This window comes from Ochotona curzoniae, unplaced genomic scaffold (assembly GCF_017591425.1).
Source record: "Ochotona curzoniae isolate NIBS_2020 unplaced genomic scaffold, NIBS_Ocur_1.0 scaffold_3208, whole genome shotgun sequence".
NCBI classification, from domain to species: domain Eukaryota; kingdom Metazoa; phylum Chordata; class Mammalia; order Lagomorpha; family Ochotonidae; genus Ochotona; species Ochotona curzoniae.
In genome coordinates, this window is record NW_024467106.1 from 5,885,049 (window position 1) to 5,908,481 (window position 23,433).

Sequence of the window (23,433 nt, forward strand, 5' to 3'; positions counted from 1 at the left end):
AGCCGGAAGGGGACGGCGGTTGGCCATCTGAGGGTTCCCTCCCTGGCCTGTGGGCTGCTGGTGAGTCACCAGGACAAGCCAGGCACCGTCCTTTTGCCAGGTTTTCTGATGTGACCTGTCACTGCCTGGACACCTATTCATGTGCACCATCAAGGGGCTCCAACACCCAACAAGACACCCCTGTGTTGATCTGGAAGCTATTTCCACAGACTCAGTCCGCAGTGGGGAGCAAATAGCATCCTGGTGTTTAAACAAATGGGCTACCTTCTGCTCATCGCAACCCCCTCCCATCCTGACACTGACTCCAAGCAAACCAACCTGATCCAACTTCAGCCCCCCAATAAATGCCAAATGCAGACAACACCTTTCTTCTGGGTAGGGGGACCACAGGATCGATTTTGCCCATCCAAGACACTTTTGAGAGTGAGAGGCAAGGACACTGCTAACTATGGCACAAGACTCCAGACATCCTGCCGGCCTACCAGTGACGTGTGAGTCGCTATTTACACAGTAGTAAGAACACAACACACACAAATCCAGGGGACCTCTCCTCCAGCCTCTCTCATCCGGTCCCTCCCACGCTGGCCTGGGTACCACTCCACCAGCAACCCGAGCCTTCCAACCAACTCTTGGGCATACCAACGGCCACTCAGCATGGATGCTTTTCCCTCTCCTCACCTGGGTCTCCTAATTTTCACACTTGCTCTGGACTGTCTCCAGCACAGGCCAAATTCCCAACTTAGCTTCATAGCACCCGGGTCTCAGGGACCATGTGTAAGCCTTCTGGTACTGTGTAAGCTCCATGTGTAAGCTCCGGATGCCCTCCCTGCCTGGGCAGATGTGGGCTTCTTGGACCTGGACTCACCCGTGGCCTTTGTGCTCACAGACAAATGAGGCTCTTAGTGTGTGTGAGAGCGAGAGTGCGAGAGAGATGGGAGGAATATCTGTGTTGTGTATCCTTCAGGCAGGACTGTAACCTGGAGGAAGGAGCAGTTCCCCAGGGCCTTGGTAGTTACTTTGGCAGGCTGTAGTGCCAGAACCTTGGCCTCCAGCTATCCAGAGTCTGGTTGGGGTTGTGGGCTGCTGCCGGCTCTGTTCCTTAACAGCTGGGTGATTTGGACAACCGACTCTTGGTCTTCAGATGGCCAGAGCTCTGCTCGCCCTCCGGTGGGGACCGTGAGAGAGCCAGGAGACTGCTGCAGTAGCAACATCCCAAACACAAAGACCACGTGGGTAAGCTGTATCCCCTGGCGCGGCCAGCGGGGTCCATTCAGGAGGGTCCACTCCCCTGAGTCGAGGAGGCCCTGAGATAACATGGCTCCCTGCCGAGGGCATGGGCAGGAGTACGAGACAGGCCTTCCACATGAGGCCATGATCCCCCTGCTCTTTGCTGGGGAGGACTCAGAGCACACAGCCCAGGGCCAGTGGCTTTGGCCACAGGGCGACAAAGCCCTGTGTCATGAAAATGACATTTATTACCGCAGAGTCCTGTGGCAGTGGTGAGAAGGATGTGTGTGTGTGTGTGTGTGTGTGTGTGTGTGTGTGTGTGTGTACCCTGCTGCAATGGGACACCCGGAAGCGCCTCCCCTTCCTCCACCCCCAGGAGGATGGGTGGGAAGGCCACCTCCCCGTGAGCCAGGCTGTCAGGTGGCCTTGTGTGAGGAGGGAAAACCCTAACAGGTGCAAACAATGTGGAAAAACAATTTCAAGAATCACTTTTCATTTGCGAGCCAAGGGAAACAGTTGGTGTTGCTTTTCTTTGCTGGTCACAGGAAGGGGGCCGAGGAGTGCCACTCTGGAGGGAGTGGAGCTCTCCAGGCCGGGGTAGTTGGAATGTGGGGGTACGCCTGCTCTCCAACCTGTCCCCTCCCCTCCCCCGTGTATTTCTCTTGTGATGCAATTACTAGAATACACATCAAGAGAGCGAAAGTAAACAAACTCATTTCTGCCTATTAAGAACTGCCAAATTGGCTTTAAAAAAAGAATTCGGACGGGAGAAGGGAGCTGGAGTCTTTAGGGAGGAAAAAAACGATTCCTAGTCTGCGTGTGGCTCAGAAGGTACAGCAAGGCTTGCCTGGCCCATGGGAGTTCCTGAACAAGTCACTCTGCCTGACTGGGCAGCAGCACTGCCTGCCAGCTCCCTTGGGTCTCAGTACAGGTGCCTCCCCCGCCCCCCCCCCCCGGCCCTTCCATCCTTCCTGTGACCCAACTGGCCTCAAGTCCCCTTGCTAAGCCCAGGCTCCAGGATAACCGAAGTGAGACCCGGAATTGAGCAAAATGCTTTAAGCCTGGCCCCAGGACTCAAGCCAGGGACCTGACACTGCTGGGAGCTACCCTCTTCTCTCCTGCAGGATGGGCACCCCATGAACACTGATCTAGCATCTGGAATGATCTGGCAAGACACTGAAGACCTCACGATCTGTGATCACATGGCCGTATTTCCCATATTTCTGGCTTCCTCCTGGCCAGCCCCGCCCCTGGTGATGAGGAGCTAGTGGGGTAACAGGTGCTCCTCACGGGTGACTGATGATTGGAGGGGGTGGGTGAACTGCTCCCACTCAGTGCCCCCCGGCCGCTGTTTTGCTGCTCCTGTGGTCACATTGCTGCCACACTGTCCCAATCTCTGGTTTCGGAAGCATGCCAGGTATGATCCATCACCTCCTTTTGCGAAAGAGGTTAAGATGCTAAGATCTCAAGTCCACGGGTGAGAGCTTGGCCTCTCACCGAGAGGGAGTTAGGAGTACCCCTACTTGGGAGGAAAAGAACTTTGGGTAGCTTCCCTGAGCCTCTTCCGGCATTTTCTTGGCCCTGATTGGGGACAGCGCCCCTGCCCTAGGTGCTGCAGGTCCCTGCTGCCACAACAGATGAGCAGCCTGCAGGAGGTGCCCAGCACGCCTGCCCTAGCCTGGAGGGCAGCTCCTACCCCATTGTTCTTAGGTGGGGCGTGGCCACCAGCCTGGGATGGGCCAAGGGACTGTTGGAAACAGGCAAACACTTCCAAACTCGGCCCGGTTTCCACTGACGTCACCTCCACCCCACCTCCTGGCAGATGCTCCCGAACACCTTTGTGTGGCCGAAGAGGCGTGTGCTGCCCATTGGAATGGCACTGAGGCCCTGTCGTTCCAGAGGAAAATGTTTGGGTGTGGTGCTGGGAGGACTTGGCTTGTGTTGCCATTGTCCTGGCTGCCAGAGGAGTCCCCGAGGGTCCAAGGTGGACAGAGCTCAGAGGTCCTGAGTGTGCTTGTTCCTCCCGCAGTGATGTGTGTGGCAGCAGAGTGGTGACAAGGACATTCTCTCACTACTGAAGGATGCCTCGGTGTGGGCATTAAGAGCTCAGTCCTGGCTCTGCCTCCCTCCAACTCTGGGTTTGGGGACCGGGGGTGGGGGGGGGTCCAGAGCCTGCCAGACCTGCCAGACTCTGTTACCCATTTGTGACACACCATGAGAATAGGCGAGGGTAGAAGACCCCGTGTCAAGGGCTCGGTGTAGGGGTAGGTAGAGGACAGTGGGGCCGAGGTGGCCAGTCAGGACACTCCTTTTCCTATCTGGGCAGCAGATGAAGAGCCGGCTGCTCCAGGGTGGTGGGAGAAACAAACTGGGTGAGGGCTTTCCGGTTTGGGGCGTGTAGGAGACACCCAGAGCGGGGTAGGATGCAGGTGCGGGGCTGGTTTCTCAGGAAGTGTCACCTGCCCAGCAGAGGCCCAGGCGGGACAGATCAAAGAGACAGTGGGCGGGCATCTCGGAGAGTCTGGGCTGTAGGACCACGCGGGGGCGTGATTCTTACTCAGTGGGATGGGAACAGGAAAGGGCAGCCTGAGTGGGGCTGGGGGCTCTCGGAGGAACTCGGGGAAAGGAGCCATCACTGTGTCCCTGGGGTCAACAAGTGGACCGAAAACCGATGGAGAACAGTGGGGCCCTGTCCCTCAGGGCACTCAAGAGGGCAAGGGGCAAGGCCTGTGCAAGGCAGGTCAAGAGACAACAGGACCAAGAACTTTCTGGAAACAGGGAGCGTGGCCTACCCTTTGGAGGGAAGCACAGTGGGACAGTAGCTGCAGAGTGAACAGGATGTGGAGAGCATTCTCAGCCTGGGCACATGTGTAGGGCACACGTGACCTAGTGAAGGGAGTGAAGCACACGGAGTGAAGGGAAAGGAGGAGTTGGGGCCCACCCCTTGGGGCCCGGAGCTCTCCGCCCTCTCCCCCATGGCCTGCCCAACTCCTACTCATCCCTCGGGGTCAGCCCAGAGGTCACTTTCTCAGGGAAGCGCTCTATCGTGCCCTGTCACATGCGTGCTCTGTGTCACAGTGCTCGGTAATGAGGCAGAAGCCCCATGAGGGCAGGACCTGGCTCTGCCCAGTTTATGGATAGGACCTGGCACATGGCAGATATGCTGTGCACCTCTGGAGCGTGTGGCCCACGAGAAGAGCCGGGCCAGAGCTGGGGTCACATGGCTGTGCCCCCACCCTCCCCAGGCTGGGTTAATCGCAGGGGCAGTGAGCAGCCTATGTTGTCACTGCTGTTTGTTGTACATACTTGGCTCAGGGGAGTTGGCTTGCTTGTTCCTGTTTGGGGCTCTGCAGCTTAGCTGACATGGCCCAGGGCCACGTGACCGGACATGTCCTTCTACTGACATTGTCTGCCACACACTGAGCGTGTCCCCACAGTGGGCTGGACACTTCACTCCTTGAACAAGCTGTCATCCAGTGCAACACAACAGGGACACGGGACTGCGTGAGGCACACTGCCTACCCTCATGCAGCTTGGAGTCCAACAGAGATCAGACACACGGGACGCGTCACCACGCGTTCAGGGGCTCTGAGGTGAAGGTGGAGGGAAGCCGGACCACCCTTTCTTTGCCTCTGTTTTCTGATTTCAAGCTGCCTGGACTGGGGAGATGGGGTAGGGACAGGAGGAGGTCTTGGGCCTGCAGATGCCCTAATCCTACTCTCATCTTTATTTTTTGTGCTGGGCCTTTCTTCCTCTGCCACTGTCCTCCCGTGTAGCTGGGCTTTGGGGACACTCCTGAAGAGGCGGCCAGGGTCATGACGGCACGGTCCCCTGGGCCTGCCACTGATTCTCTCCTCTGTGTCTTTTGCAGGCTCTTTGGTAACTCCTTCACCAAGACTAAGCAAGCAACATTTTTCGTTTTGTTTTGTTTTGTTTTTGCAAGGGAGCATGAAGCCACTGAGCCTGACGTGCTGGTGGCTGGGACTGCTGGCTGCCATGGGAGCCGCTGGCACTGGCAGCCCGGAGGACGGCTTTGAGGGTGCCTCCACGGAGGAGGGCTCGCCCAGGGAGTTCATTTACCTCAACAGGTACAAGCGAGCGGGCGAGTCCTCGGACAAGTGCACCTACACCTTCATTGTGCCCCAGCAGCGGGTCACGGGCGCCATCTGCGTCAACTCCAAGGAGCCCGAGGTGCTCCTGGAGAACCGCGTGCACAAGCAGGAGCTGGAGCTGCTCAACAGTGAGCTGCTCAAGCAGAAGCGGCAGATCGAGACGCTGCAACAGCTGGTGGAGGTGGACGGCGGCATCGTGAGCGAGGTGAAGCTGCTGCGCAAGGAGAGCCGCAACATGAACTCGCGCGTCACGCAGCTCTACATGCAGCTGCTGCACGAGATCATCCGCAAGCGCGACAATGCGCTCGAGCTCTCTCAGCTCGAGAACCGCATCCTCAACCAGACGGCTGACATGCTGCAGCTGGCCAGCAAGTACAAGGACCTGGAGCACAAGTACCAGCATCTGGCCACGCTGGCCCACAACCAGTCAGAGACCATCGCGCAGCTCGAGGAGCACTGTCAGAGGGCGCCTGCTGCCAGGCCCATGCCCCAGCCGCCACTGCCGCCTCTGCCCGCTGCCCCACCACGCGCCTACCAGCCACCCACCTACAACCGCATCATCAACCAGATCTCCACCAATGAGATCCAAAGTGACCAGAACCTCAAGGTGCTGCCGCCCCCTCTGCCCACTATGCCACCCCTCACCAGCCTCCCCTCCTCCACAGACAAGCCGTCGGGTAAGTCTCTTCCTGACCCTGTCCTGCTGTCCCGACACACACACCTACACCCTGCCTTAGACCTTTCAGAGCAAGATGCCAGGATTCCCTTGGCTGTGATCACAAGTGGCGGGGGCAGGGGTGGAGTGGGGAAAGCCAAGTGTGCAGAAGGCTTGGTTGAATCTGGGCCAGGGCCTTGCATAATCACTACGGTTGAACCGCGGGGGGCTGGTGGGGTGGAAAGGAGTGCGGAACCCACACTTCTTAGATGGAATCCTAATGGTAGAACCAGGAATTGGGGGGTCTGGGAAGTTAGAGACTCCAGGCTTTGCACAGCTGCTCTGTTGGCGCCAGCTCACCTGGCTTTGTGTGAATGCTCACAGGACAAACACGGACTGGGGGAAGAGAAGGCATTATTGAACCCAAAGTATAAACTACGACGTAGGGGGCTGGGTGGGCAGCAGGAACACTCGGTGGCCACCCACATCCTGGAGTCTGTTGCTGATGTGTCTGCGGATTCCTAAATACACACTTCAGCCTGAAGACAGGCAATTCTCAGGGTGCCACCATGGGGGAAGGCAGGAGTCACGGGCAAGGTGACCCAGCTATCTCCGTGGATGGTATGCCGCTGACCCGGCAGCTCCTCAGGGACATGCTGCAGGACCTGCTCCTGGGCTTGGGATCCCGGGCTGCATCTGAACTCAGTCCCTTACTACTCAGCTCTGGCTGCAGGACAAAGCAGCCTTCCAGGCAGGGGGGCCATACCAAAACGATGCTCACCACCTCTTCAGAGACAAGCCATGTGTCTACTCCATTTCACAGCCTTCGATACTGCCTTGTATGAGCCAGGAGATATTTATTTTTACTTGTTTTGACACTTTCAGTTAAAAAAAAAAAGTATCAGTATTTTAGCAAGGGATGGAAGTGCCAGGGATGAGCCCCATGGGTGGAGGTGGTGAGAGGTAGGGCAGAGCATGAACACAGCACCTACTTGGGAAAACCTAGACTGGGGTGGGGCTGGGAGCAGGCACTTTGGAGTAGGTGGGCCTCGGTTCCAATGCCGGTACCCCCTCTAATGAACTCTGGGAGATGGCTTTTCCCTTTGGGAGCCTTGGTTTGCTCGTCGGAAGCCCCTGCTAGGTACTTACTGTTCCCGTCAGTTCCCAGCTGGCATCTACAGAGTGAAATACTACAACTATAAGCGTTCAGATCGGGGCTGAGCCAGGGAGAGTTCTGAGTCCCCTTTGATCTGGGTCTCGTCATTTTAACACAAGGAGAGCGAGATCAACCATCCGTCTTGGAGCATATGTGTGGACATATCTCTTAAATCACAAACTCCCGAGCCAAGGGCAGAACCTGTGACTCTGTCCTGACTGTGGGCACCGAATGGAGGCTCAGCTGAATGTGGTTCTAATTCTGAATGAGTCAGGCTGGCCTCAGCGGCTCCCTGACAGATCTCCCCGCTAAGTACCTCTGGTTTCTAAAACAATGATTCCAGGACATTTCCTGGGCTTGAACTAAGCCGGCAGCTGCTCTCGGTGTAGGGATAAAAACCTGGGTCTTGCAAAGAGGCTGCCTCGTTTGTCAGCTGTTGGCTCATGAGGCAACTATGTAATTCCTCCCTGCTCCAATCTTCTCTGTAAAATAGGGGCAAGAGTTACGAACTGACAGGGCTCTGCTGTGTAAACCCAACACAGGGGAGCACCTAGGATCATGGCCCATGGAGCACTTAGCATCAGCTGAGCCCCTGTTCTGGGAAGCTCACAGCATTAGACCTGGGCCAGGAGGTGAGAACTATGGTCCTAGAACTTAGCCCCCCTGGGGGAGTTGGCAGGTGCTACAAGGCACCCAGGACCTACCCAGTGCCTCCCACTCCCATCAGATCTGCCGAAGGGGTTCTCTGGGATGCAGCACTGGTCAAGGCTGGAATTTCTAAAAGTCCGTGAGAACCGAGGAGGCGCCTGAAGTCAGGAACCTCATGTTGTCTGGCCGCAATCTGGCAGTGTGGGCTGCCCCTCAAAGGGGCACCTGACGGGGAATGACTGGAGGAGTGGGGAAAAGGCTGCCTGGGGCCAGGGTATGTGTCTTGCGTCTGACAGCATCTGTTGGAGTTTAGCAGGTGCACTGGGGAGTTGGCAAAGCAGGTCACTTAGTAGAGAGGCCCTGGTGTTGATGGTCTGTATGAGGACCCAGAGGCATGGTCCTGTGCTAGGTTCCTCAAACAATCCTGGCGGGACTTCTCATCACAGTACCAGCATGCGCTGTGTGTCCTGGGGTGCTGAGCGCTGGCATGGGGTGAAGGCCAGTGGGTCCATTCTGGAGGTGACCCAAATGCACCACAGCTGACCGTCTTTTAGATGTTTTGAACCATCCTGAGGGTCGACATCTAACTTTTAACAGCAGCTCCCTTACCCCCAGCTCACCGCTGAGCTCCACACATGGGTAGACAGGAGCCCGGAAGAGGAGGACTGGGGTGTGGAGTTGGGGGAGGAGGAGGCCTGTTCTCTCCTGATGTTGGGACAGAATGGGATTGGGTGGGGGGTGGTTGTAGAGAAGCAGCCACTCAGCAGGGAGCCCTTATCAGGCCTGTTGGAGATCTCGGGGCAAAAGCTGGTCCTGGAACACAAACCCCTCTGTGTGCCGTCCAACACAACCTTTGTTCAGGAGGACGCAGTGCAGCCAGAAACACTTCGCCCCCCGTCCTTGGCACCTCTTGAGTCTGGCATTCAGCAACCTCAGAGCCCTAGCTCAGTTCCTCACTGTCTGGGCAGCTCAGCCCACAGGAGTCATGGCCTGCTTATCTCTCTGTGTTCTCTCAAGGGCTGCTCCCAGCCCCTAGACAGGCGGCCAGGGGCTGGCCCTGGGCCAGGCGGGGCTGCCCAGAGCCCACATGAGGGAGCCAGGCATCTCCTCCTGGCTTCTCACCTGGCTTTTGTTTGGGCACTTTTGGGGCTTGCCACATTGGGGGTGATGTCTGGGATAAGGTCCAGGGCTTCTCTCCCTGTGAGCCCTGCAGCTGCAGGATGGTCACGTGGGAGGCCTGGACCACCATTTCTCAGCCCACATGCACGTCAGTCTCCTGCCACAGTACCTGTCCTAGGGACTGGCCAGGGAGGACAGACAGAGCCATCCCCAGGACAGCTGCCCCAGTGCAACTTTGTGGGACAATAGTCTTTGAAAAACAACAGGGGTAGACATTTCTGGTAGAATAGCCAAGGCCATACAACTGTGCAGAGGCTCAAGCCTCAGTGGAGTTTAACCAGTCTAGGATGCGCCACCTTGCTGCTGGGCTAAGCTGGTGTGAAAAATCACCAGGAATGCTTGGCATAGTTTCGCCTGTCACCATCACCAGAGCTGGAAGGTATGGTATTACCAGGTTCCGGTGACAAAAACACCACAGGCTCCCTTGGGTCCAATCGGAGCCACCCCAGTTGACTCCAGTGGAAGCTGCCAACTTAGGGCTTAGCCAACTGCTGCCACTCAGCTACAGAGAAGGTCCTGGCACCTCTGGAGAGAGCTGCACACAGGGAAGTTGGCAGGAACACCCTTGTCAGGCATGCAGCACGGGGCAGCCTGCTCATTTCACTGCTAACTCAGTACAACTGGACCCCGCTACTCCGAAACCTCAGGGGTTCCTCAGCTCCCAGCAACCCCACCGAGGCTTCCATGCCCCATGCAAGGGAGGCCTGGACCCCAAGAGCAAGCATTTTCCTGGCTGGATTGCCTCACCTTAGAAGGCAGGAAAAACACCTGTCGACCTGTGGTTCCCTCAACAGCAGTATGTTCTGTAACCTCAGTGGCTTGCATCCTTTGAGGAAGCCAAGCAGGTGTTAAGCCAGGTGAGCTCCCAGGTGTGTCTGCAGCAGGCCTGGCAGGCAGAGCTCCTGGGCTCAGTGCTGCAGATGGGGAAGGTGGGGAAGTGAGGGAGCCACGGGGCTCTTGGGGTTGCAGAGAAAGCCTGCCAAGTGGCCGCCTAGGCAGCGGGTGCAGCTTCCACAGCCCAACCTTTTTTTTTTTTCCCCTAAAATGTTCTGCTAAACAAAAACAAGACTCCCAGATTCCTTACAGCTGATGTAATGCAGTGATATTTCAAAGGGCATTCTTTGCTGGCCTCTTGCTAAACAAAAGCCACTTAGGGAAGCTGGCCAGGCTGGAAGATGGCTTCCACCAGGAATTCGTGCTCAGCAGGGGCCACCTTCCTCCCAGCTCAGCGTTCTCTTCCACCACCGGCCCCTTGGGGGAACAGATCAACAAAGAGCCTTTTGAGAGCTCTGGAAAGCTCCTGGGCCTGGGTGCAGGACGCTCCCGAGGACGTCCCGCTGGGCACTGTGGGCACACACAACCACGGGAGGTACCTAGCCCTGGAATTTGGTTGCTGATCCAGCAGCCTGTGGCCCGGAAGCCCCAACAGGCAGCACTTGGAAGATTGGAAGATCAGGTATCTATCTGTGGCCTGCTCTGAAGTCACACCAATAGCCGGCCAGCCGCCTTCAGAAAAGTCTGTGTAGTACTGGATGCCAAAACCCTGAGACACACACAGAAATAACTTGGTAAAGCAGAGCTGAGCAAGTGAACAGCCGCCTTGCAGAGAGTGGAGCTGGAGTCCCATCAGGAAAGAAACAGTGTGTCTGCTTGGTGGAGGAGCAGTTGTGGCTGAGGCTGCAGACAGCTCCCCCATGGCACAACCTTCCCCCTCCGCCACCCTGCTGTGGCCTGCACTCTACCTAGGAAACATCAGACAGACACTTCACTTGAAAAAGGAGCTTTTGAGTCCTCAACTCACAGGGCAAGAGGAACCAAGATGGTTGCGGGAGCTGTCATGGTTTGGTGTCCTGTCCTATTCTTTTTTTCCTTTAAAAAACAAACTTATTTTTATTGGAAAGTCAGAGTACAGAGAGAAGGAGAGACAGAAAGATTTTCTGCCCACTGGTTCACTCCCCAAGTAGCTGCAACAGCAGAGCTGAGCCGATCTGAAGCTAGGAGCCAGGTGCTTTTTCTGGGTCTCCCACGAGGGTGCAGGGTCCCGAGGCTTTGGACCATCCCCCACTGCTTTCCCAGACCACCAGGGAGCTAAATGGGAAGTGGGGTCTCTGGGATTAGAACCAGCACCTATATGGAATCCTGGTGCATGCAAGGCAAGGACTTTAACCATTAGGCTACTGTGCTGGGCCTTGTCTATTCTTTTTTTTCAAAGGAATGGTTGAAACTCCCTTCCTGCATTTTCTGAATGCAATCATTTACATTAAAACGACGGTACCCAAGCATCAGAAGTTCCACTAGAACTCCTGTCCAAACCACTAGCATCTTCATCCTTTAAAATAAACCCTCTGAAGAGGTGTGTCCAAAGTGTAAGCCTGCCCCCCAACCCCCATGCAAGTCCCTGCCTGTAATCAAGGACTCTCTACCCCAAGTCCCCACAGAACGGGTCCCTTGGCCAGAGGTCTGTTCCCCATTCTGAGAATCATGTGGTCCTTGGGATTGGTTCTGGTTCCCAAGCTGCACGGCACAAGATAAGGTGGTAAGAAGTCAGAAGGAGGAAGGTGCCAAGTGTCCCTTCAGCGTTGGGCAGTGACTGGGAGAGCCACACCTGCTCGCTGCCCCAAGGAAGACCCTGCCTTGAAGGAGCCCCAGCCACTCTGATGGCTTCCAACAGCTGCCAGCAACCCTCATGTGGTGGGGCAGCTGCACCCGCATTCCAATCGCAGTTCCTTGAGCTCCCTGTCGTGGTAGGGGCTGAAAGGATGAGGTGCAGCCACGCGGAAAGCTCTGACAGGCGGCCAGCTCTAGACACACAGCAGGAGTCCCTCTTGTTGTATTCCAAACGTGCATCAGGTGTTGGGGAAATCACGAGCAAGATGAAGTAGCTCTGCCAGATTGCGGAGGAATTCCTAGAGGAAGTGATGAGGCTGAACCGCTCTCTGAGCCATTGCCAATAATGGTCAAGAAGCCATAAATACCAAGTGTGGTGGTGGGCAAACGTCCTAACAGGGACTAATACTGTGGCACTGTAGGGTAAGCCACCGCCACTAGCATCTCACATGAGCCCCAGTTGGAACCCCAGCTGGAGCTCCAGCAACTCTACATCCAGTCTAGCTCTTTGCTGGATTGCTCTGTGCCTGGGAAAGCAACAGAGGATGGCCCAAGAACTTGAACCCTACCATCCATGTTGGAGATCTCATTGGAATTTCAGGCTCCTGGTCTTGGCCTGGCCCAAACTGGCTATTAAGGTGCATTAGCCAGGTAGGGAGTAAATCAGTTGATACAAGATTCTCTCTGCATATCCCTCTTTGTAACTCTGCCCTTCAAATAAAATAAAATAAATCTTAAAAGAAAACAATTACGACAGAGAAAGAGAAAGGACCTGTGACCAGAAACTGTACCAACAGCCCCAGGGCAGCATGGTGAGGTAACAGAAGAGACACCAAGCATACTGGTGACCAATGGGGAGATGGGAAGATGGGGAGATGGCGAGGTCATCGGGGATGGCCCACCTGGGCCTGGGCCTGCAGGAGCAGCCAGCAGCTTGCCGGCCTTGCCCAGCAACAGGACCGGCCCTCTGCCAGGCCCTGGACATGGCGCTCCCAGGGGTCTTACCAGCTCCTCCCTTGGGGTCAGCACCTGTCTGAACTCATTGGTACCTGTGAGAACCTCAGGGCACCATGTCCCTCTCTGCCCAGGGACCTTCTCACCTGGGGCAGCTTCCAGGTCCACTGACCATATCCCCAGGGACCCCTGGCTAGTTGTGAATCTCAGCACAGGGAGCCCACCGCAGCCCCTTCCATGCTGGCTTCTTTGCGCTTTCGATCCGCGATCTTGTCTCCTGCCCAACTGCTCCAAAAGAAAACACACATGGGCACTCACTTCACAGTGACTTCTTAAGAAAAACCAGTGCTGAGGCCAAAGTAGGTGGCACTAGGACCCCTTTGAGCCCTCCCCAGCGCCCCAAGCTTTTATTCTAGCGGGAGGTGGGGGGGGTTTAGACGGCACTTGATGCTAGAAGAAGTACTCCCCTCCCACACAGCTAATATGATTTTTACTGTAACAGTTTTGAAAGGATATTTTAACAATCTTGCTCTTGAAGTTATTTGGCTAAGAGTAACTCAATTACTTTATGGCTGGCTCTGATTTCTCTGCAAACATTGGGCATGTTCAGGAATTCTTGGGGAAGTGAGAAAAATCTAACATACAAATTGTTTTCAAAAGCACTAGTGTTTTTACAGGAGACTAAGTCTAACAATTAGCCAACTTGACAAAATCTAACACTTAGCAGAAACCTAATTATATACTAATAAATTTCGATTTTACAGTTTTCTTTTCATATTTTAGAGCCAATAAGTTTTTTTTTTACATTTATTTTAAAGCCTCAAACATTTTCATAAAGTCCTGAAAATTTGCTTACTGGCTCTGGGCATGGTGCCTGCCGGCTGAGGATCGAAGTGGCGGGGAGAGTGGGTATGCGCGCTTGGAACCCTTCCCTGTAACAGCCAGGAGTGAGATCCATGCCGTGAGCCTGGGGCTCGCCAGGGGCTCGCCAGGGGCTGGGGATATCTCCGGGGACGGGTACAATTTCCTTGGGTTCAGGTGGTACTGGGCCCTCTGACTCACCTACAAGGCAGGAAATGACACAGGACTAGGATGGCTGCAACCGAAGCCCTATCCTACTAAGCCTTGTGGACAAGCAGAAAGGAGGGCATCAATGTAGCACTGTGTCTCATGGCCACTTGCCAGGATGAGGGGGAGGTGGTTCTGTCCTCCTGCTCCCATGCAGCCTGGTGAGGCCTGCTGTCAGCAAAGGTGGGATTCAGGGCTCGGCAGCCCAGGTGCCCTGCCACTCAGATGTGTTCATTTGGGTAGGAAGTTCCAGATTGGATTTCATCAAAGGCTTACTTGGCTTGCCAAAAGAAACAAAGTATCTCAGGGACTGAAAACAGCATGGAACTCTCAGGCAGAAGCCCTAGCTGGCATCACAGGTGCCCCAACCAGCACCCACACAGGGACTTGAACCTTCTCTAGAACAATGGCCGAAACCTAAGCCACAGGGGTCTCGACATGCCCCAAGGGCACCAGTGCCTGTCACGCTGCTGGCCCGCCAAGCTCTTGCCAGAACAGACTCTGCTCCTTTCCTAGCCACTCTGGCACTGCCTTCCTCCCACACAGGCCCATTTCTTGCCTCCCAGCTGCCGGGGGGCTGGACCACAGAGCCACCGCAGGAGAGCTGACACAGTGTGTGAGCCTTCCCCATCGGGGCCTGGGGGTGAGTGTGTATTAGAGAATGTGAATGTGAGTATGTGTGTGATGTAAGCATGTGACACATGTGATGGTGTGCATACGTGTGACATCCATGTGTGTATGTGTGTGTGGTCATAAGATGCTCAGCCCAGCGAGGGGTCCTCCCCTGTTTATAAAACTCCTCCCTCAAAGTCACCCTGTGCCTTGATGAGGCCTCCACGCCTCAAGCCAAGGGCTCCTGATGCCAGGCGTGGCACCCTTCCTGCAGCCCCACACTTCATCCTCCTTGGATCCCGTGGTTAAAGGTGGACACCTCCCTGGCCTCCTCCAAGGTATGCAAGCGTTAGCACCTGCCACTGAGCTGTGCATGCCTCAGCCTGTGGACTTGTAGCTGCCTTGACCCTAGCTGGCATCTCTGCATCTATGACAGAACCAACACCCCAACAGCTGGAGAATTGGCAAAGCACACCCAAGAGGTTTCTGGGAAACATGGCCACCTACACGGAGACCTGGACATTTTCACCTGCCTGCTGGCAAAGATGAGAAACAGTATTTGAGTATTTGAGAGGGGAGTCCTGCCCCACTCAAACCACCTGTGGCATGTCATCATGCTGCCCCTAACCTGCCCCACGGCCTCGGAACTGTCCCCAACATCCTTGGGTTCCAGCTCCATCGCCTGTGAAATGGGGTGACTGCTGCCTCCCTCACTGGAGTATCGGGGGATCAGGGCAGTATCAGGTGGAAGCCGGGCAGGGCCTGGAATGGGGCCTGGCCCTCAGAAGGGCTTGGCATACCCTGGCTGCTATTACTGTTTTGCTACTGACACAAGTAATTCTGTCAGGACTCTTATGGCTCGGGGTTCATGTCCTGGGCTTGGAGTCCATGCAGCATGTAAAAACCATATATAGAATAGTACAAATCTGTGCATTTTGATGAATGGAAGATCTTAATATTTCTTAATGAAATGCTTAAAAGTACCAGACACCTCCCTCCCCCCCACCCCTCCCAAACCTCTACCAACACCTGCCTTCTAAGAACGCTTGCATAGGGTTGCCAGGGGTGGAGCTAAAACTGCCAGGAGCACCCACAAATGTAGCCCAGTGTTGAAAGCCATGGGGACCCCATGCTCCTCCACCAGGCACCTGTTCCGGGATGGCCTCCACATCTGACTGGTCCTCAGGAGGTCAGGTGGCTCTGCAGCAACAAGAGGCCACTGCTGACAGTGGGTGGCCTCCTATGCCCACAGTGCCCTCTTCAAGCTGGCAGGGACAGACTCCCATTCTCTGCCAGGTCCTGGGGGCTTGGGTCAAACACAAGTGAAATCTGTCTCTTTCCTGAATGTTCCAGCTGCAGGTCTGGCTGGGGGCAGAAGTAGGAAATGGCACCACGTAAGGGAGAAAGGGCTGCTGGGGCCACATATGCCACCCAGAGCAGGGGCCTGGGGTCTGCCCATCCCCTGTTGGGGGACATGGTGAAGGGAGGAGCCCTGGGTTTAACTGTTCACTGTCAGACCTATCTTTCCTCTTGGTGCCGTATGGGCACTGCAGATCAAGTCATGAACAAGACAGGCCCTGTCTTCCCAAAAGGCTGGAAGCTAGGGTCAGGGGCTCCCCATGGAGCGCTAAGCTTCAGGAAATGCCCCCTGGCAAAGTGTAACGAAGACCCAGAAGCCATGGTGAAGGGGTGCAGGTGGAGCTTGGCCAGGTGACAGACAGGTCCTCTGATGTATGTGTGTCTCTGACTACAGGCCCGTGGAGAGACTGCCTGCAGGCCCTGGAGGACGGTCACGACACCAGCTCTATCTACCTGGTCAAGCCCGAGAACACCAATCGTCTCATGCAGGTGTGGTGCGACCAGAGGCACGACCCTGGGGGCTGGACAGTCATCCAGAGGCGCCTGGACGGCTCTGTCAACTTCTTCAGGAACTGGGAGACATACAAGGTGAGAGCCATGGGGGGGCCTGTCTGCATGGGTGACCCGACCCCCACCAGGAGGAGCCATACGCTGACTCCTCCAGCAATAGTCAGGAGTCCAGCCCGCAGCCCTGGGGCTGGGGGAGGGAGGGGAGAAGCATCTCACCCCAGGCTGGGGTCCCTATGCGGAGAATCCTATACATGGCCAAGTTCTGAGCTCCCAGACCCAGGAAGTCCCACCAAAGGACCCATGTAGGGAGCCGAAAACCTGGGGGAACCTTAACTCCAGGCCAACTCTGGGCTCCCCAATTCCCCCAGGAAACAGCAAGGCTCTCTCTTGTAGAAAGACAGACTGCTGGGGCTCAGCCAGAACCCCACACCCTCTTCCTGGGCCATCCACTGCAGTGGGCCCAGCACTTTACTCAGGGTTGTGTGCACACAACCACCTGCACACGGGCCCTGGCAGGCCCCTTTCAGGGTCTCCTGGCCTGGCTGCCCCAGCCTGGCCTTCTGCTTCCCCCTCCTCCCCGCCTCTGCACCATGGCTAAACTGGATGCTCATCTCAGGTGCCCAGGGGCCAGGGGCCCTTCTGGGCTACTGGTCATCCACTCTCCCCACCTGGCTGAGAGTCGGTACGATGCTCCATTCTGGCTGCTGTCTTCTCCCAAGAGCTCGGTGGCTGCCGCTCAGATGAGCACCCCCAAACAACAACAATCACAAAATCGCGTGTGGGTTCTGCCCCAGGAGGGAGCCCAGGTGGCAGCTCATGCCTGTCTGTTGCATGAATGCTCACTCGTGACCCGCACATACCAGCTGGCGCCCACTCCATGTTTCTGGATGATGCACACAGTTAAGCCTGAGAAGGAAGAAATGACTCCCAATGTCACAGACCCATCCTGGGGGCTGACCTCACACCCTGCCTGGTTCTCCGGTTCCTCTGGCTTGGTGGGGATGGAGGGTGGCCCCCAGCAGGCGTCACAGCGCTCCCCACTAATGCTCTCCGGGATTCTCCCCAGCAAGGGTTCGGGAACATCGATGGCGAGTACTGGCTGGGGTTGGAGAATATTTACTGGCTCACGAACCAAGGCAACTACAAGCTGTTGGTGACCATGGAGGACTGGTCTGGCCGCAAGGTCTTCGCAGAGTATGCCAGCTTCCGCCTGGAACCTGAGAGCGAGTTTTACAGGCTGCGGCTGGGACGTTACCATGGCAACGCGGGCGACTCCTTCACCTGGCACAATGGCAAGCAGTTCACCACTCTGGACAGAGACCATGACGTCTACACAGGTGGGAAATGCAGACACAAAACCCAAGGGCGGGGTGGGGAGGGCAGGCCAACCCAGGCTGGGGGCGTTGGCATCAGGGCTTGAGGATGGGAGGAAAGGCATGAGCTGTCCAACCCTGTTCCCACCTGGAAGGCACCTTTCACAAAGCCAGGTCAGGTGGCCCTTGCAAGAGGGAGAGGCAGAGGGGTAAACAAAACACACAGGCCAAGGCACTGACATCAACATGACCCACCACCACTGAGAGTTTAACAGAAATGTCTCGGTTCGAGTCCCAACTGCTCCACTTCCAATCCAGCTCCCTGCTAATGTACCTGGGAAGGCAGCGGAAGATGGCCTAAGTGACTGGGCTCTTGCCACCCACGTGGGAAATCCAGATGGAGTCCCTGGCTCCTGGCTTTGGCTGGAGCCAACTGTAGCCACTGTGACCATTTGGAGAGTGAACCAGCAGATGGAAGCTCTCTCTGACTCTCACTCACTCTGCCTTTCAAGTAAATTTTTAAAAAAAATCCTATGGAATATTCCTGCCCTCTCTAGAAACTGTGGTGGAAGGTCCTCCTCGGTGCACCAGTGATGGAAAAATAAATGTATATAGGCCCTGCTTAATATCCATGGTGCTAGGTTCTCACAAGGGCACTTGGTGCTCACGGCATTCTCGGGCCAGAGGAGCTGTCTGCTTCCCCGTCATGCCAATTAGAACTCAGTGGCTAGAAGGGGAGCAGGTACTGGACTGGGCTCACATGGCCAGTGATTGCAGAGCCGGCCTTCTTTGGCAGCCCTGGGCAGCCCTCAAGCTGTCCATCTCCCAAGCCTTCTTGCCCAGGTGCCTCCCAGAGAGGGTCCTACCCAAGACCCCAGGCCAATTGTGGCCATGGGTAAAAATCCCCTCCTCCGGACCTCCTCACTTTCTTCTCTCCTGCAGGAAACTGCGCGCACTACCAGAAGGGCGGCTGGTGGTACAACGCCTGTGCCCACTCCAACCTCAATGGGGTCTGGTACCGTGGGGGCCACTACCGCAGCCGCTACCAGGACGGAGTCTACTGGGCCGAGTTCCGAGGAGGCTCCTACTCGCTCAAGAAGGTTGTCATGATGATCCGGCCCAACCCCAACACCTTCCACTAGTTCAGCTCCCTCCTGAGCGCCCGGCCGCACGCCAGCTGCCCACCGCTGGCTCATCTCGGGGCTGGGAGGATTCGGGAGGCCGACTTCTGTTTCCCGAATCACGGCGGCAGATGATGGAACTGAACCGGTACAGTGGGTCCCTGTCGCTCCTACTCACCTGCACACCACACAGTCCTCTCATGCCCAGGACGGGATGGGGCTCCATGGCTCTTTCTTCAAACAGACTGAGCCCCTACAAACAGGACCCAAGTGCAAAACGCCCCACAACTCACCCCCCTCCATACACACATGTGGATGAGCCTCATGGTGCTCTTACGTGTGGACCATGACACGCGCTGGGTACAGGCAGCCTGGGTGCCTGCATCCACAGGTGTTCCATGCTCGGGTGCAGAAGTCATTACCAGTGGCCTTGCTGTTAGGAAAAGAAGTGCCAGCACTTCCTTCACATCGGGGTTCATGGGTCTGAGAGCAGATCACAGGCCCTGGAGCCCCGGGTCCAAGAGGAACCGCTGGCAACGAACAGTGAACCTGGATTTTTCCAGAGGTGTGCTCAAGGCCCCCAGCTCATCAGACCTCCACGTCGGCCTCCCTCTCCTTTCTCATGCTTTTTCCCACTCTCAGGATTCCCCGCCAGTGGTGCAGTACCACTCACTCAGGACTCCATGCGGCAGCCCTGGCCCTGCTCCGCAGTGCTGGGCACTGTCCTCCCCTGGCCTGCCCTGTGCATTCTCCGTCTGTCTCACAGAACTTTCTTTCAGGCAAGATCCAAGCTCCCCACCCCCCGGCTCTCCCCCACTGTCTTGGAGTAGGAGACAGCCCGGGCTCAGGTTTGTGGTCAGAAGGGAAGGTGAGACCCAAAGCAGCCCGGGGCCACACACATCACGTATCTGCAGTTTTATATTTTCCAGTCATACTTTAGCCTACAAGTCATTGTAACCTTCACATGAGTAGTAAACCCGCCTTGCAGGGGGCCATCGCCTGAACCGCCCAATGGGGCTGCGTGTCCTGTGCTCTTGGGCCTGAGTATGCCTCCCTAGAGAATGGGGTCCCCCCGAAATCAAAACTGACTCCACGGGACCATGGGCCACCTTCTCTCTCCCCACCCTGGTGGTGCCCTGAGTCCTGCGGGCCACAAGCATCAGCTTCAGTGCCGCTGGGAATGCTGCCAGGCCAGGAGCAAGCAAGAGATAAGTCGAATGTGCGAGGCCCTCCCGGCTGGGCGTGTAACGTGGGGCGTGCGGTGCTTTCCCTGGCCGGTGCACGCCATTACCTCAGCATTTCTCACCAAATGTACCATGTAGCATGTTCTGTGTAAATAAACAGGAGGGTTTTTTTTTAACATGTTCCCAGATTATCCTTGTAATGACACTCATCTGCAATAAAAGCCGTCAGCAAGGCACGGCCATGTGTGTGGTTTTGTTCCCGGGTACATCCAGCACCCAAGACCCCACTCCCCCATGGTTCCCATCTATGCCCTCAGGCACCTGCCACGTCCCTGGGGCAGCATCTCAGAGGGCAGAGCAGGTGGCAGCTGCCAGGCCTACCCGGGTCACCAGAGGGCACAATGGAGACCTGCTCAGGTCAGAGACAGGGGCTTCGAGTTTTTCTGTCTGAGGCCAGGCCCTCCCTCATCACTGTCCCTCCCCTGTGCCACTGCGACACACTCACACCAAGGGGGACTCCGACACCCCCACCTCTATCCAGCTCCTAGGCAGTTGTTAGGATCAGTTCCCTGTACAGTGTAGCGGTGGCCCAGGAGGACAGCTGCTCCTGGGTAGTATGGCAGACAGCCACAGCCACGAAGGAAACGGCTAGGGAATATGAGTTTTGGAAAGCTCCAAATCCCAGGTGGGCATCTGAGGAGGTGGTTTAGATGCTGCTTAGGACACGTGTTTCCTGTCCCAGGGGGCCAGAGGGCCCGGGAGCCCTCAGCCTGGCCCAACCCTGGCTATTGCTAGCATTTGCAGAGTGAATTAGTGGGTGAGAATTCTCTACATCTTTCTCCTCTCCTGTCTTTCTTTCAAATGAATGAATCACCTTTTTAAACCCAAATATTCTGGGCTGGCATGGTGGAGTAGCAGGCTCCGGCATCCCAACAGTTGGAGTCCTGGCTGTTCCTCTTTCAACCCAACCCCCTGTTTGTGGCCTGGGAAGGCAGTGGAGGATGGCCCAAGTGCTTGGATCCCTGCACCCACATGGGAGACATGGAAAAACTCCTGGTTCCCAGCTTCAGATCAATCCAGCTCTTGTTACTTCCATTAAAGGAAATGAACCAGCAGACGGAAGAGCTCACTCGCTCGCTCTCTCTCTTCCTTTCTCTTTCTCTGTAACTCTTTGTGAAGTAAAATAAATAAGCTTTAAAAACAAATTCTCTTCCTTCCAAAACATAAAACATGACCAAGATTGAAAAGGTAAATCTCAAACAAGAGAGAAAGCAGTGGCGATACATACAGCAGCAACAAGAAGAATATTCAGGAGTGTCCAGAGTATTTCAAACTAAGAAAGACAAACACTGAAAGAAAACTTAGCAAAGTGCACAGTTACCTGAGAAGTCACACATGGCCAATCAACACACAGCAGAAGACATCAACCTTGGAATGCCTATGCAGGTACAGAGACCAAGGACAAACCATCACCTCTCAGGCTGACAAAGATGAAAAGAAAAAGAAAGAAACCACCCATCTCCATGTTGATGAGGGACAAGCAACGGGCACCGTTGCACCACAGAGGGTGGTGTAAACTAACAGCCCGTCATTCTCAGGGGAATCCGGCGGTGCACACACGGCATAATTTCACACACACTTGCATCCCTGCACCCAGCAAGCAGTCCTCCACGGAGAACGCTGTCCTACGAGGCTGTGGCCATGGGAGCTGACCTCTGTTGCCACCCATCATGTGCTGAGATGGGGACATATGTCAGTGCTTGCTTCCGTGCTCACTGTCACAGCAGCTGGTCCAGCAGGTGCTGAGTGCCGGGCCCTAAGTTTTCCCACTTTCCTGGTCAGCAGTGGGGGTCATGAGGAAATTGGGGTGTACTAAAATAAAAACATCTCCAGCTTGGCACAGACCCCCCACTCCCAGCACACCAGCCCCCATACCTGGAGTAGAACGTGGGGAACACAGGGAATGAAGGTCATGGAAAACAAGATATACCCTTACTGTCGCAATCATCAGGCAGACAGCTGGGGGAAGCTATGCTGCGTCACACACAAAGGCTCTCCCTAGAGCACAAGGGAAGAGAGAGGTCACTCCAGGAGCAGCCAGTGCAGAAGTGCCCCCCCGGAGCCTGCCAGCCAGTGCAACCAGCATCCAAGGCCTGGCCACTCCTCTGCCATTCCCTTGGCAGTTCGAAGGCCCACACTCACAGGACTCCATTCATCACTAAGTTTTCTCCACCATGGGTGCACCTGCAAGGCCAGGGGAAGCCAACATAGTCTTTTCCCTGCCCCAGCCAAGCCCCCATGTCCCAGCGGGTCACTGGAGCAGGGCAAGGGTGTCTCACCTGCTAGGCTCATTCAGGGCGTAGGGTGGGAACGCAAAGACTGCTAATGACAATGACAATAAACAGGACCCCCACCCCAACACACACACACTCCTTCCAGTACACACATATCTTGCCATCTTAAACAAAACTGATAGAAGTCACTGAATTCCCAAAAACGTTGATGATGAGAAGTGACCACACTTAAAACCCACAGAACCAAACCCCTAGGGAGCGCAGGGTCCCCCAGGATGCTCCAAGATCACACCATCAGTTTTTCAGAGTCTGGTGAAGAGAGAGCCAGATGACTAAGTAGAGGAGTCCATGCAAGTGCAACAAGGTGTAAAAAAGCAACTCTAACAGCTTTATCTGGGACTCCTAGAACTGAGGACAAAATGACAGTGTCCAACTGTGCCGCCTTCCAGAGCGAGGCAGCCACGGCAGAGGGGACAAACCCAGCGGCTCCTGCGGCATGGCTGGGGCCGCTGAAGCCTGTGGACGTCCACGCACAGGTCCTGGGGTGGGTCGTCATGGTGTGTAGACCTTGTATGTCTCCAGCCACAGCTTTGGGCACCCACTCCGGTTTACCTTTCAGTTGGCAACAGAAGCTGGGCCTCTGCCCCTTCACTCCTGGTCTCTCACCCCCACAGGAAGAGCAGGTGCGGGAAGCAGCACTGGCCGGCCCCAGCACCCGACCCTGAGCAGTGGCTTAGGAGAACACATTTGTTACGAATCCCCACTCAGGACTGTCTGGAAGTGTGTGGCAGGATTAGGGACTGGTTTTGGCAGGCCTCTGTCTGGGGAGACCCGGGCCTGAGTCCTCAGCCTCGGCTGGGGAAAGAACTGACTCTGCGGAGCAGCTGGAAGATGAAGGCTAGTTTCTTGTTACACCTGACTGCGTCCAGCTCACTGAGTAAGCCGGTTACATAAGGACACGGAGGCTCTCCCTGAGGCCACCAGCAAGAAGGACACAGCTAGGCCTTACCAGGGCCAGGAACACAATGCTGTTGGGAAAGCTTTCACCCAGTTGGGCAGTGCCAGTCCTGGCTCCACTCCTTCCCCCTTATAGCAGTGTCTCACTCCCTAGGGTGTTCCTGTCCCACTGTGCCATCATCAGGATTCTGAGCTGCTCTTTAGCCCAAGGATGTCTGGATCCCACCTTTGTCCATCCCCCTACCCTCCGATGGCCATGCATAGTCAGCTAGAAGGTACCTACTGCATCAATCCCCTCTGTTACTAGCCCTGGCTCCACCACAGAAACAGACCCACTGACAGCCTCCACCTTCTCCCCCAGCCCAGTGTTAACAAGAGCCACCGATGCCAACAGGTGGCCATGCCCAGCCAGAATTCCACCCACGCTACCGGGGTTGGCCAGGTTTCTCAACCATACTCTCTCATTTATATGGATAA

The 23,433-nt window shown here is 55.8% G+C and overlaps 2 protein-coding genes across 13 annotated transcripts in view; one reads left to right on the forward strand and one right to left on the reverse strand.

Moving 5' to 3' along the window:
- The window catches only part of RALGPS1 (Ral GEF with PH domain and SH3 binding motif 1), a 221,210-nt gene that overhangs the window by 82,276 nt on the left and 115,501 nt on the right, over positions 1-23,433 (reverse strand). The window lies entirely within an intron of this gene.
- Positions 5,162-22,973, forward strand: ANGPTL2 (angiopoietin like 2). Of its 2 annotated transcripts, XM_041004452.1 has the most exons (5): positions 5,168-6,016; positions 15,972-16,165; positions 17,154-17,424; positions 18,343-18,541; positions 22,964-22,973. In XM_041004452.1, coding segments are annotated over exons 1-5 (1,506 nt in total). In that variant the 5' UTR covers positions 5,168-5,175; the 3' UTR covers positions 22,965-22,973. The 2 variants fall into 2 exon arrangements, with proteins under 2 accessions (XP_040860387.1, XP_040860386.1); XM_041004453.1 differs by lacking the exon at positions 22,964-22,973 and having other exon boundaries at positions 5,162-6,016; positions 18,343-18,586.

Bases quoted from the DNA above. Each gene is read 5' to 3' on its own strand.
- ANGPTL2 (XM_041004453.1), top strand. From the start codon at position 5,176: ATGAAGCCACTGAGCCTGACGTGCTGGTGGCTGGGACTGCTGGCTGCC. The intron at 16,166-17,153 runs GTGAGAGCCATG...GATTCTCCCCAG, and splicing joins GGAACTGGGAGACATACAAG to CAAGGGTTCGGGAACATCGA. The intron at 17,425-18,342 runs GTGGGAAATGCA...TCTCTCCTGCAG, and splicing joins AGACCATGACGTCTACACAG to GAAACTGCGCGCACTACCAG.